Raw genomic sequence first — 14,654 nt, 5'->3', positions numbered from 1 at the left:
TAATAAATCTATCTACAGCGCTGTAAAAGCGCAAAACTCCCCTGATCTCCCAGAGTCCTGAATCCGGTCTAAACAACGCTGCGTCTTCGTACAGGGAGGCTGTTACTGGTAATGATCGCTAGATTACGCTTCTTTAAAGTGTCATTCAATAGATCTAAGGGATTATATTATATATTTAAGGGATAAGGGATTATATTTACTCATAAAACTTCTAACAGGTGTGAGCTGTGCTCTAGGCCTGAAATATATTTTAGTTTTAGTTTAACAGTATAATAACACAAATATCCTACATTTAAAATGGTAAAAAAGGTGCACGAAGTAACTTTAAAATGCGTTTTATTTTTAAGCAAAAGTAAGATATAAAATTAAACATAGAACACTAAAAACTAAGCATTTGTTACCTGTCCCCTCTCTAACTATACATTATACCATGAAATATTATTAAAATCCTTCAGACAAGTAATTTTTTGAATTGTGCATTGTTGTGTGAATGCAAATTTAAAAAATCATAATAAATTCATAATAAATAAGTTAAAATACACAATTTAGTCGTGTTACCGGAACACATTACCCACATCTAAACAATCTGGAACATTCTACAAGTCACATCTACAACAGGAGGTCAACTCAGTTGGTTCTTCTGAAGATCATGAGAAGAACAACATTAAGTTCTCTTATTTGTTTTTCAGTATATTTGATCTAATTGACTATGACTAAGAAAGTCTATGTCACTGCTCTTACCTAAATTAATTCTTTAATATTACTTGTTTATTTTTAAAATAGAAATTTTGGCAAAATCAGTAGAGTGTGCTCAGTGTCCTCATGCTATTAGCATAGCCACCATTTAGCTATTTTTCATGTTTTTGCTAATTCTATGCTAAAAAGTCATGTTACTTTCAGTCCTGTACTTTTAACGTAATAACAAGACTGAGTGCCAGTAACAGGAGTGAGTTCCAGTGATAGGAATGAATGCCAGTAACAGGAGTTATTTTTAAATGTTTTTTGTTTTACTGTTTTATTTTTTTTGTGTGCACATTTATGCATGTAATTTCCTGGGGACAAAAATATATATCGTCATTATAATCTTATGTATTGCAATTCAAATGTTTATTATGTAATTGTTTTATTCTTGTAAAGTGTCTGTGAGTCTGTATAATTATATAATAATAATTATTGTTATTATTATTATTGTACAATATAATTATAGAGCATGAACCACACAGGATTTTTTACAGCTTAATATTTTATACAAAAAAATATTTTTTTATAATTTTAATAATTATTTTTAATTAACACTTTTAGGTATTATTTATCTGCTGAAAGGCAACACTTTAAAAACACCAACAATAAAAGTGTGGGGAAAAAAATACATTAAAACGTCAGGTTACAAAAGTGATTTTATACATCCATATTTCTGGCGAGTAAAGTACGTGTGATGAATAAAGTGTGAAATTGTTATTTTTTCCTATAATCATACCATCAAAATGTATGATTGTTGCCTCCCAAATTGTCCCACTGTTCTTATGTTCTGCATCAATATATTTTTGTCAGGTGATAGTAGAGATGCAGAAGGAAATTTCTGTCTATAACAACTTTGCATAATACGGAGACCGGGGAGGGGGGCCGTGGATAAAAAAAAAATTAATCGAGTGAACGATATAGCAGTCCGTGCTCAAGATTTCTGTAATTCGAGCGAACGATTTTTAAGCTTGGAGGGAAAGGAGCATTTCCCGCTCTTGAGCTGCTACAGGGGTGCGGTATCCACACTTATAACCTGCTGACATTAATGATCTAATGTTACAGTTAGATAATACAGTGCGCAGATTTTGCCGTGGTGGCGGCGTCTCCACAGCCCGTCCGCTCCCCGCCATGAGACGCATGCCTTGTGGTTTGAGCGCGCGCAGTCCTTCGCGGAACTTATTAACCAACAATTTACGCAGTCAATTCCAGTCATGAATAAAGGAAACAAACATTTTACTGATGCAGGATGACTGTCTCTGTGTTATTAAAACCAGATCAAATCAAAGTTATGATGCAATGTAGAATTGTGTTTATTAATTTCTTATTTTCAACAAAAACATCAGGTAAAGAGGTATTATTTTATAAATATACAGCTAAAAGATTTAGGTCCAAATGTACAATGTAAAAGGAAATAAAGATAATACATAATTAATGCAATGTGTGACAGTAGAGCTGCTTTAAATATGTAACACTATATCAAATCAAAATAGCTGGTCTAAAGTCTAATACAATGTTTAAGATGTTTAGTGAATAGGCAGTCCATATAATAATTTGGATCAATTTGTTCATTTATTCCAACAGTGGCGTGCACAGCTTATCCAGTCCATGTAGAAAAATGTTGCCAATAGAATAAGACTCTCTGGGTGTGTGTGTGCGTGCGTGTGTGTGAAGCACTACTATAACAGGCTGTGTGTGTGTGTGAGTGAGTGTGTGTGTGTGTGTGTGTGTGTGTGTGTGTGAAGCAGTATTATAACAGGCTGTGTGTGTGTGTGTGTGTGTGTGTGTGTGTGTGTGTGTGTGTGTGTGTGTGTGAAACAGTACTATAACAGGCTGTGTGTGCTATAACAGGCTGTGTGTGTGTGTGGGAAGCAGTACTATAACAGGCTGTGTGTGTGTGTGTGTGTGTACTATAACAGGCTGTGTGTGTGTGTGTGTGTGTGTGTGTGTGTGTGCGCGCGTGCGTGCATGTGTGGGAAGCAGTACTATAACAGGCTGTGTGTGTGTGTGTGTGGAGCATCTGTAACTGTAAATAACTGCCATACTAACTGGCCTCCTGGCCTGTGTTTTAAAACCACTCCAGATGATCCAGAACGCAGCAGCACGTCTGGTCTTCAACCAGCCAAAATGGGCACATGTCACCCCTCTGCTCATTGAGCTTCATTGGCTACCAGTTGCTGCTCGTATCAAATTCAAAGCCCTTACTATCGCCTACAAGCTGATGACAGAACAGCCTCCTTCCTACCTGCATTCACTTCTGAAGGCTTATGCTACCTCCCGGCCGCTGCGCTCCTCCAATGAACGTTGCCTCGCTTTGCCAAACAAACATTCACACAAAGCAATCCAGACTGTTCTCATACAGAGTTCCCCAATGGTGGAACAAACTACCTTCCATTACCAGATCAGGAGAATCTCTCACTATCTTTAATAAACTCCTGAAGACAGAGCTCTTCAAAGAGCACTTACTCTCCTAACACCTCTAACACACTAACTACTTCTAACCCCATTTCCTTCTTCCCCTCCTTTACTCCTGTATCTCATTATTTTCCTTTGACCTCCTTTGAGCCCAGTCTAAAAATAGTTTTTTTTTTTTACCTTTAACTTTTATTACTCTATGTACATCACTATTGTAAGTCACTTTGGACAAAAGCGTCTGCCAAATGTAATGTAATGTAATAATGTAAAATAAAAAGAAAATGTTCAAGTCAGCTTTGGTAGAAAAGTGCTAACAGTGGGGAACAGTCAGTTTTCCACTTTATTAGTGCAGTGCTGGTACAGGGTCGTCTGCCGTATTTGAGTCAGTTCACAACTGTGTTCAGAGAATCAACAGGTCAGGTGCGTCAGTCGTTCACCAGGACCAAAACGACTGCTCAGTGACACTGATGTAGAACAGTCAGAAAGTGACACTGGGCCAGCTGTGGGCCAGAAGTATTTTTCTGCTTGCGACTCTAAACCAGCAGTGCCGACTTAGAAACGAGTCCGGGCCAAAGTCGCTGGCTATCTGGGTACATACATATAGTCTTTCTCCAGATTCCTCAACTCCTCCTTTAATTTACTACACATACACATATCAATGATTATTTACAAAAGTGGGAACTTTTTTCTATGTGTTTTATTAGGGGAAACCAGGATTTTTTTTAAACAAATGGTTCTATACAGGTCCTTCTCAAAAAATTAGCATATTGTGATAAAGTTCATTATTTTCTGTAATGTACTGATAAACATTAGACTTTCATACATTTTAGATTCATTACACACAACTAAAGTAGTTCAAGCCTTTTATTGTTTAAATATTAATGATTTTGGTAAAAAAGTAAAGAAAAAACAAAAATCTAAAAAAATTAGCGTATTTCATCCGACCAATAAAAGAAAAGTGTTTTTAATACAAAAAAAGTCAATCTTCAAATAACTATGTTCAGTTATGCACTCAATACTTGATCGGGAATCCTTTTGCAGAAATGACTCCTTCAATGCGGCGTGGCATGGAGGCAATCAGCCTGTGGCACTGCTGAGGTGTTATGGAGGCCCAGGATGCTTCGATAGCGGCCTTAAGCTCATCCAGAGTGTTGGGTCTTGCGTCTCTCAACTTTCTCTTTACAATATCCCACAGATTCTCTATGGGGTTCAGGTCAGGAGAGTTGGCAGGCCAATTGAGCACAGTAATACCATGGTCAGTAAACCAATCTACCAGTGGTTTTGGCACTGTGAGCAGGTGCCAGGTCCTGCTGAAAAAGAAAATCTTCATCTCCATAAAGCTTTTCAGCAGATGAAAGCATGAAGTGCTCCAAAATCTCCTGATAGCTTGCTGCATTGACCCTGCCCTTGAGAAAATACAGTGGACCAACCCCAGTGTGCAGACATGTCTTGCACACGCCTGTGCACGGTGGCTCTGGGTGTTTCTACTCCAGACTCAGTCCACTGCTTCCGTAGGTCCCCCAAGGTCTGGAATCGGCCCTTCTCCACAATCTTCCTCAGGGTCCGGTCACCTCTTCTCGTTGTACAACGTTTTCTGCCACACTTTTTCCTTCCCACTGAGGTGCCTCGATACAGCACTCTGGGAACAGCCTATTTGTTCAGAAATTTCTTTCTGTGTCTCACCCTCTTGCTTGAGGGTGTCAATGATGGCCTTCTGGACAGCAGTCAGGTCGGCAGTCTTACCCATGATTGCGGTTTTGAGTAATGAACCAGGCTGGGAGTTTTTAAAAGCCTCAAGAATCTTTTGCAGGTGTTTAGAGTTAATTCGTTGATTCAGATGTTTAGGTTAATAGCTCGTTTATAGAACCTTTTCATGATATGCTAATTTTATGAGATAGGAATTTTGGGTTTTCATGAGCTGTATGCCAAAATCATCAGGATTAAAACAATAAAAGACCTGAAATATTTCAGTTGGTGTGCAATGAATCTAAAATATATGGAAGTTTATTTTTTATCATTTCATTATGGAAAAGAATGAACTTTATCACAATATCCTAATGTTTTGAGAAGGACCTGTACAGCACCAAAAACGGTTACACTTTAGCTATATATATATAGTGTCAAAAAACCCTTCTCAGAGAATGGAAAACTCCAGTCTTTCAATAAATGATGTTGGTGTGGCCACAACACAACTTTATTACATCTGTTTTTACAGTATATTACAGTATACTGTAATATATTATGTATTACAGTAGATTTATAGACATGTATTATTATGTTTCTATTCACCCTGTGTGAGGTTTTCAACCTGCAGCATGTAAAACACACTTACACTGTACACACACAAAAAAAACAAAAACACAAAGCCTGAAACCGTGGCTTACTTCTGAAGCTCTGATTGTCCACAGTGGTCAGTGTTCACTAATATTGTTCTTCAGCTACTTTTTCTAAAATAATAGGTTTAAAATGTTTGATTCATGGTGGTAATTGATCCAAGCCCCACCCACAATTACATTCTGTCATTGCAGGGTCGCTATTCTAAAAAAAATGCAAACACTGTACAGCTAGAATGAACTGTTATCAGCTACTGTCTGTAAAGCGTGTCTTTAAGAGGTGGCTCAGCAATGCTTTTTAAAAGTTACATTTTTTTTTGTCAGTTCTGATACCTATGCCAATGCAGCGACAGTAGTTACCAAAGAATGCATTTGTGGGTGGAGCTAAAGCATACAAACACTCTTCACTTTTAAAACCATGGTTTCTTTCTTTTCTCTACCACAGTGGGTTACATGTCTGGCAGGAACCCCCACAAAAAACACACCTAGAAATGAACAGTTAATTTAAAACAATCAAATATTGTTTTGTTAATTAGATTTTTCATAACCTGTGATTGAGTTTCAACAAAAGATTTAAAAAAATATCAGTCATATATATACCTTGCTGCATTAAAACCTAAATCCAACACAGTTTGCACCCGGTGACTGTAGGTATATATGTATGTTCTGGTGATTTCATTCAGCCAACATAACTGTTACTGTAACTGTACATGGCTAAAATAACCAGAATATGATGTTTGCATCAAAAATAATGTTCAGGCTTATATAAAGGTACAGTATGATTACTGATGGAGACATTTGTTTCTCCCCCTGAACTGCCCTTATATAATACACTCATGGACACACATACACAACAAATGCATCCAGATTGGGAAGACTATGCATCCAGTTATGTCACAACTGGACACTGGAAGCTGGCATTTCCACACTGGGTACTTTTAGGTCAGGGGTTGGCAATATGAAACATGTGTCCTGTGAGGTTGTTTGAACAATAATGAATGATAATGAAAAAATAAAATAAAATGCTTCTCTGGTGAGCTTTTGTTTACGTTTCTCCCCTGTCTCTCTGTTGAGCTTGGCCCGATATTAGTTTCTGCTCGTTATTGTTTTTCCGCCTGTTCTTGGCTCCTTATAAGGGTGTTTTTCCCGGCAGCGGTTGTGTATTGGACCGCGACCATGACGACACGGGTTTGATCCCGCGTGAGGAGCGGTGTGTATATTTATGTATTTTATTCATTTTTCTTGAGTTTACCTGCTTTGAGATCAGCTGTTCTGCAATTGGGTTCAACAACCCTCTGGGCTGAAGAGCTACTAGTCTGTAGCACTACATCCCATTACATTTGATTTTCCAAAACAGGTACGTTTTGGAAACGTAATGGCTTGGAAAATATCTGGCCCACAGCCAAACTTAATTGCAGACCCCTATTTTAGGTAGTATACCTCTTGGTGAGAGATCTCACTGACTGCTCTACGTGCCTCTATGACCAAATGAAGAAACTCTTGAGAGGAGACCTATCATTGAACACATTGTCGACTTATGCAGTGGCAATATGTGCAGGACATCCTGTGGCCACACTTTGTTGCCTCTCATTTTAATGGTTTCCAACTGGCATTTTTCAGCAGGATAATGCTTACCTACACACAGCAAGGATTTCCCAGGATTTGCAACCTTCCTTGGCCTGACAGTTCACCAAAATTACTGCCAATCAAGCATTCAGAGGACCATCAAGCGTATCTCATTATGTGTCCAGGCTAGAGGCGGCCCACCAGGGTACTAAAGCCTCTTTTAAATCTTACGGTTTTGCCGGTATTGCTCTAATTTTGTCATTACTTACATATGTAATACCTTCATTCTTCACTTCTACAAACTGGTCTACCTGCATGACCTTAACCAAGCTACCTGAGTATCACAAACTCAACCAGTTGACCAGTATCGGGTGTTTTCTCCAAGTCCAGCTGGATCTCCAGACCCTCAGTGTTAGAGCAAGTGCATTACAGTCTCTGGTTTCCTGCACCAGAAGGCAGCTGAGAGCTGAGATGATCAGTTTAGGCGTCTCAGATGAGGCGCTCCTCTGGTGGGACTTTCAGCATGCTGTCCATTTCTAGACGAGCACCCGCCACTTCCTGTTGGCTGGGTGAATATGCTCCCTCTGATTGGCGCTTCCTGCGCGCCGTCATCAGCATGAAAATCACACCAATCACAGCTAAGAGGGCACAGCCGCACGCCAGTGGGATCACCACCACCATCCATGGCATCCGATCCCTTTGAGCCTCTTTCTACAAACAGAAACAAACACAAACACAAAAAAATTCAATATGAAAATTTCCGTTTACGTATGGTCGTTGTTTCTGCAACCCTAAATCAGAAAAGGTTGTTACATTTTATTTATACAATTTTATTGCAGACAATTTTATCAAGACAACTTCATTCCTGCCTTTTAGGTCCGCAAAAAATACCAAAAAAGTTTGTTATTATTTCACAATTGGTTTATAAATTTCTTACTTAAAACTGTGCAAAACAGAAGCCTTATGTCCAGAAGCTGTATCGACATTTTGTAGTCATACTGTGATCAGATGTATCAATATTCAAGATGCTTAAGACCAAAGATGAAAAGGAAAATCCAGACTGTTATCAGCAACAAGTCCAAAATTGTCTTTTCCAGGGACGTCTATGCATTTTTTAATAAGGCAATGCAAAACCAAATGCTACACACATTTCAAAGGCATGGCTGCTGAAGAAGAGCATACACATACTTTACTGGCCTTTCTGCAGCCCTAATGGCCTATCTAGCCTGTCTACAGTCCCCAAATAGAGAACATGTAGAAAATAAAAAAGAAATGACAACAACGACCTCCTACTGTTGCATGTTGACGTGTTAGTATGAACAAAACACCTTGAACAACTCTTTGTTTGGTATCTTTAGTGTAGAGACATCTTTTAAGTGTTGGAAGAAGAGGTGATGTAATGCTTTACCGTCCAACTTTTTTGGAATGCGTTGCAGGCCTAAAGAGCAGGAATGCATGTAGGTTAACAAATAAAAATAGTTGACCAGACAGAAACTTTAATATCTAGGGTTGATTCTGTCTGCAATCCAAGAAACAGAATCCCATAATTCCATTCTATATTCTGTCTCAACCTTTTCTGATTTGGGATTGAACATAGGTTTGTTCTTGGATTTACATACATTCGTTTCACAGTATGGTCCGCTGAAACCCGCAGCGCACACACACTGGAAGAAGCTCAGACGATCCAAACACGTCCCGCCATTTAAACAAGGATTGGACATACACTCGTTAATCTCTATCTCACACCTGCAGAGAGAGAGAGAGAGAGAGAGAGAGAGAGAGAGAGAAAAACACACACACTGTTAAAACCATTAAACACAAGGAAGATTACAGAAACCTATATATAGACGAGGTAGAGAGAGACCAGTAGAGAAAACATCTGAATTCAACATGGACTGTAAGCATACCTGCGTCCTGTCAGTCCCGGGGCACATATACACTCCGCCCCCCATGGGGCATCTCGACACACTCCACCACTCACACACTCCAAATCGGCACACTTCTGAGGAGGGTGGTTCCACCTGATAAACAATTTAAGTGTTTTAATAAAGTGTTCTACATTCCATATAACTAGTTTTTACACGATTTTTAGAAAAAAAAAAAAAAAAAAACGTTAACAATTAGTTTGTTGTCATTGGAAAAAAATAGTGTTGTACCATTTATGTTACATTGGGAATTTAACTATAAAATATTAAGTCATGTTCCCTCATTTTGTTACAGTTAGAAAAAAAATAAATTAATGAATGAGCTGTTCAATTAATTAAACTGATTTAGAATTTTTCATATTTTTCAATATAAGAATTTTTCATATTGCCCCGTTGAAAAAATATCACTAAAATGCCCTTTAAAGTGGCAAAAACAAGGCAAAGTGTCCTGCTGGCACTGGAGTGTCTTAATGAGTGTCCTTATATGGTTTCCTTATCAACAGAAAAGTTTACATTACTGAGCACCAATTATTTTAAAGATGCTTAAATCTGTATCTCGGGAATTCTGGAATCTCTTGGTGCTCACACTGTCGTGTAGTGTGAACTCCTGAAAGATGCCTGCTGGCAAATTATTTGGCATGCTAGATATCTGACCCAGTCGGCGACTGGGTGTCAGGAGCAGCGGCTAGATGCTGCCAATGGAATTACGGAGAAAGAGAGAACCACAGGTCCAAAACTGGCTTAACCAGAGCTGTTTATGGAGAGTCTGACTCCCACTCTGCTCCCCCTGTTATATCATGAAACCACCCCCTGCAAAAACTAAAACTAAAACAAAATAGAAAGTTATGTTTCAGTTTTATGTAAAACTACTGTGTTTTTTAATGTTGGTCTTTCAAAAGTAATACATTAGTGAAGCATTAAAAACAATTAACATGTAGTTTTTTAATGAAAAACAAGGGAATTACCCTAATTGAGCCATTACCTGTTAGAGCAAAGGAACACCATTGCACTAAATATTGATAGAATAATTAGCAATGGAGTTAGTAATGAAAAATTTAAACTGCTTGTTCGTTTTTTTTTTTTGTTTCAGACATCTTTTAGATTGTTAAACATCGAGTCAAACTGACCTGGGAACACCATTGCTGTTCCTGACAACTGAACATAATAGGAGGGTTAAGATGAAATACAAAGATTGGGATTGTACTCACTGGCACTGTTTCCCACTGTAGCCTCGTGCACAGATGCAGCTGTACTGGTTAACTCCGTCCACACAGGTGGCTCTGTTCTGACAGGGGGAGTCTTTGCATTCATCCAAATCTTCATCACAAGTTGCCCCACCAAAACCGGGTTCACACTCACATTCAAAGCCCCCTAGCTTGTCCCTGCAGTTGCCATGAACACAGGGCCCCGAGGCACACTCGTCCGTGTCAATTTCACAAGTGAGGCCCTCCCAGCCGAGGGGGCAGGCGCAGTGGAAGTGGTGAAACAGATCCTCACAGGTTCCTCCATGCTGGCATGGCTGTGGCCGGCACACAGAAGAACCTACGCAGCCCAGCCTCGCCCGCTCGCCTCGTCGCCGGCGGAAACGAGCGGCCTGTGGAGCTACAAAATCATCAGTGAAGGGCAGGTAAGTTCCGCCCACTCTGACCAAACCCAGACACCCTGTGTAGCTCTCTGCCAGTGCAACTTCACTCGTAACATCACTAAGGAAGCCCATGCTCTCAATATGCTCTGGAGCACTGCTGCCGTCCATAATGCCATCAACACTGATCACCCACAGTGACGCGTCCTGCTCTGGATGCTCCATAGAAACCACTAGATGATGCCAGAGTCCGTCCGTGACACGCTGGGATCCTGTAAACACTACTGGCTCCACACTGTTCTCTCCATGTAGCTCCGCTCTCACCACGCCATCCAGCAGACCAATCAGGAGAAACTCCGCCCCCCTCCATGCTCGCAGCAGAACACTGTTTTCCTGTCGAGTGCGTAGATCCAGGGTGATGTTGGTCACTGGGGCAATCAAAGAGCCCTTAGCGGTGAAGTGGAGTGGGGAGTTATCGAAGGTGGCGTTTGCTACACCTGTGTAAAGGAACAGAAACAGTACAGACAGTGTGTAAAAATGAGTTTCCAAATGTAGTATATATAGACGATATGCATTTATACAGTTGTAGCCAAAGCTTGAGCAAAAACACCTGACAAGTAAAGTGGTACACAATTCTACTGTGCAGTGTGCTGTGATTATCTTAGAGGAAAATTATCATAGAAAAGACATCAAAACCTTGCTCTCTCTGGGTGGGTAGATGGTGCTCTTTTCCCACATTACTCCCAAGGTAATGTAGGTCAACACAGGCATCTGTTAGCTGGGTATCTACCCAGTACTGCTACAACAAAGGCAGTTTGAAAAGAGGTAGTCCCTAACTTTACATGTGTCGAAGGAGGCATGTGCCAGTCTTCACCCTCCTAGTGTTCTGGGGGCATTACTAGTGATAGGGGGAGTCCTAATGAGTTAAGTAATTGGTAGGGGCACGATGCACTGCAATAGAAAAATGTGGCAATGTGCATTGTAGGAACATGTTCTGTTTATGAAATGTTATACGGTTCCATTGATTGAACACTAGACATTGCAATTGCACTAGTGCAGGCCAAAGAACCAGTGGGCATAAGCACAGGGCTTTTTTCCGCTATTAGTGGGGGTAGGGGCTCACTGTGGTCACTGTACAAGTTTTTGTCTCTCCATGCTTTGACTCTCATTAGCCGAGAGAGATGACAATAATGTATTGAGTAAAAAGTAAGATGTATGAATTGTAAATACAATAGAATTTATATAAAAAGTCACTCAAAATGGAAGTACTTAAGTAAAGATACACAAAAAAACTGTTTTAAGTAGAAAAATAAATAATTTTTCCTTTGTAACTGTATGCTTAGACACTGAAAAATACAACAGCACAGTAGATTAATTATGCTTAGAACTGTATAGGCAGCATTTGTACAAGGTGCATGTTTCATTGTTTATACACTCAAAAAAAGAAAGTAAAATGTCTCCTTATTTATTGTCTTTCATTATTTTCTCCAAATATTGTGAGAAAATTTAAATAAAATGTAGAATATTGAATCGAATCGTGAGCATTACACCCCAAATAATTGGCATTCCAACTTGGGGAGAAAACAGGATACAATTATAAATAGAAAAAAGTCTAAAAATCTGTGATCTAGATGTATTAATGACACAAAGTCTCAACCTATACCAGCCTAACCCAAGGCGGGTTGGGTCCATGTATGCTTGACATCATGAATTCTGACACTTCTATCTGTAATTATCAAAAGAAATCCAGAAGAATTTTTTTCAGCTCATCTCCCCATTGTAGTAGATGTCAGTGGTGGACAGGGGTCAGCATTGGCATTTTGACCATTCTGATGCTATGCCACATCATTTGCAGCAGGGGGCGGAGCACTATAAGTTGAACTGAACACTTGCTGATTTTCCTGGCTTTAAGAACGGACTTTTCACTTGATTTCTATTCAACCCATCTGGCAGTGGTTTCAACTGTTATAATCTGATTGGGAGAATCATTACTGTACGTACAGTAAACTGTATATAACATGCAGATATGGTAACACAATGTCACAAAACCTACAGTTAAGTGTACATCAGTTGAGTTATGCACTGAGAGAAGATCTTACACTCATATCCGTCTGGAAGGTCCACACAGCGCCCGCCGTTCATACAGGGGTCGCTCACGCACCACACGCGAGATTCACACGTCTTCCCCGTGAAGTTCAGAGGACACCAGCAGGTGAAATCGTTCCAGGTCAGCGAACACTCCCCTCCATTCAAACATGGCGCCGCCTTCCAAACAAATCAAACACACAGCTAATTGAATCTTACACTGAACAAACATTTTACAGTACCAGTCAAAGGTTTGGACAGACCCCTTTTTATTCAGTGTGTTTTCTTTCTTGTTATGATTTTTACATGGTAAATATACTTAAGATTCTTACCACACTTATCTTTTGGTATTTTAATCTCAGTGTCTTTATTATGGAGAGTCACCAGATTAGTTTAATTTCAGATTGGTTAAATAAAAAGTGAAATAAAAAGAAATATTTATGCCATAAGTTCAATAATTGTGTCGAATTTATTTTTTAGCTCATAAAATGTGATTTAAGTTTTTGAACACATTTCAATTTATTTTTTTGGTATAAATTGCAGTAGTTTTTGGACACTTACTTTAGGAATACTACTGCAGTAAATAAAAAATAAACATCATAATTATAATGGATATAAAATAGTATCTCACCATCACAATGTAAATAGATATGGGACAGTGTCATCATTTTGAATAATGACAATTTAGAACACAATTAACAAAATAGATGTTCACAGTCAGGAGTAATATATGATAATATCTCAAAATTATTATGAAAGATAAATAGAAGATCTTTAAAAAATGTCACCTCAAGATCAGAATCAGATTTTGCAGTATTACTACAGGTGTGTGTGTGTGTGTGTATACCTTGCACATATCATCGCTGACGCAGCCAGGCAGCAGGTTTTGTGCATCGCTGGGGACATAGGCGGTGCCATTGATGGTGTTGTTCCACGCATCTACATCCAGGTGCACATCGTCCAGTCTTACATCCTGCAGGCAGCCTTTAAAATGGCCCCCCCACTCTCCAGCCATCCCCTCATTCGGCAGACCACCCACATATATTTGGTCCCCCACCCGCAGGGTTACTGGAGCGATGGAACCAAGTGGATAGCGGAATCCTGCATGACTGAAGAACACCTCGCCTTCCTGTAGCTCCACCTGAATTTGCTGCTTGTGCCCGTCACACACAAACACAGGGGACCTCACACTCTGTCCCCCTGCGCTCACCTCCACCCGCCCCATCTGCAGGAACACTGTGAGATACGGCTCTGACCCCTCAACAACTGCCTGCTCCGCCTCCCACAACTGCAGCACAATTCCATCCGGTTTCAGTGAGCGCAGAAAGAAGGACAGGTTAAAGTTCTGGGCGTGATCCGTCTGCAGATCGAATGAGCTGAAACTGGATGAGCCCTCATGACCGAACGTCCAGGAGGAGTATTCTGAAAATAAAAAAAGCGAGAAGTCAGAATTCGATACTGATTTAATTCTATTCAGACTTTTGAGAGCAGTGTGAACACAAAAATACTTTCAACTTTGTAAATCAAATCTAGAACATTTTCATTTATGTGTTTCTAAGATCTGTTCACACCTGACATTAATATGCTTCCTGGGTGATCCAAAGATAAATAATTGCCAAAATGAAATAACAGTTCGCACGTGGTATTCTTTTGGTATTTTTCACATTATCTGCACTGGATGAGGGCACTCTGCACACTGCGCAGTTTGATTTAGGTGTGTCTTTGGTATCGTATCGTGAGGGCACACACACAAAAAAACGTCTTGCACAGCTCAAAATGTGCAAAAGGCATGTACTAATTCTCTTAATTAATCAAGGGTGTGTTTTGGGCAAAACGTGAAATAAATTATTCAGTGTTTCACTTGTCTTTCCCTTTAAGAGCCAGGAAAGCTCTGACTTTGGCGAATTGCTATCTTAACGCCGCAAAACTTCTGTGCTTCTCAGCAAAGGACACTGCAGGTTATTTGAATTAATATTCTGTTTATTGTTGATGTGCATCTTTGTTGCCAGG

At 39.7% G+C, this 14,654-nt stretch overlaps 1 protein-coding gene across 1 annotated transcript in view; it reads right to left on the bottom strand.

Annotated features, from left to right (window-relative positions):
• Positions 1–7,330: 7,330 nt before the first annotated feature.
• crb2a (crumbs cell polarity complex component 2a) overlaps positions 7,331–14,654 on the bottom strand; it is a 29,714-nt gene continuing 22,390 nt past the window's right edge. Inside the window, exons 8-13 of the mRNA XM_049466633.1 lie at positions 13,492–14,066; positions 12,659–12,824; positions 10,186–11,056; positions 8,960–9,073; positions 8,672–8,798; positions 7,331–7,763 (exon numbers count right to left, since the gene is read on the bottom strand). Coding sequence (XP_049322590.1) covers positions 7,542–7,763; positions 8,672–8,798; positions 8,960–9,073; positions 10,186–11,056; positions 12,659–12,824; positions 13,492–14,066 — 2,075 coding nt within the window. The 3' untranslated portion in view covers positions 7,331–7,541. The remainder of the gene's footprint in view (positions 7,764–8,671; positions 8,799–8,959; positions 9,074–10,185; positions 11,057–12,658; positions 12,825–13,491; positions 14,067–14,654) is intronic.

The sequence above is a fragment of the Astyanax mexicanus genome, chromosome 17 (assembly GCF_023375975.1).
Source record: "Astyanax mexicanus isolate ESR-SI-001 chromosome 17, AstMex3_surface, whole genome shotgun sequence".
NCBI lineage: Eukaryota > Metazoa > Chordata > Actinopteri > Characiformes > Acestrorhamphidae > Astyanax > Astyanax mexicanus.
This window is presented reverse-complemented; position numbering and strand designations above follow the sequence as displayed.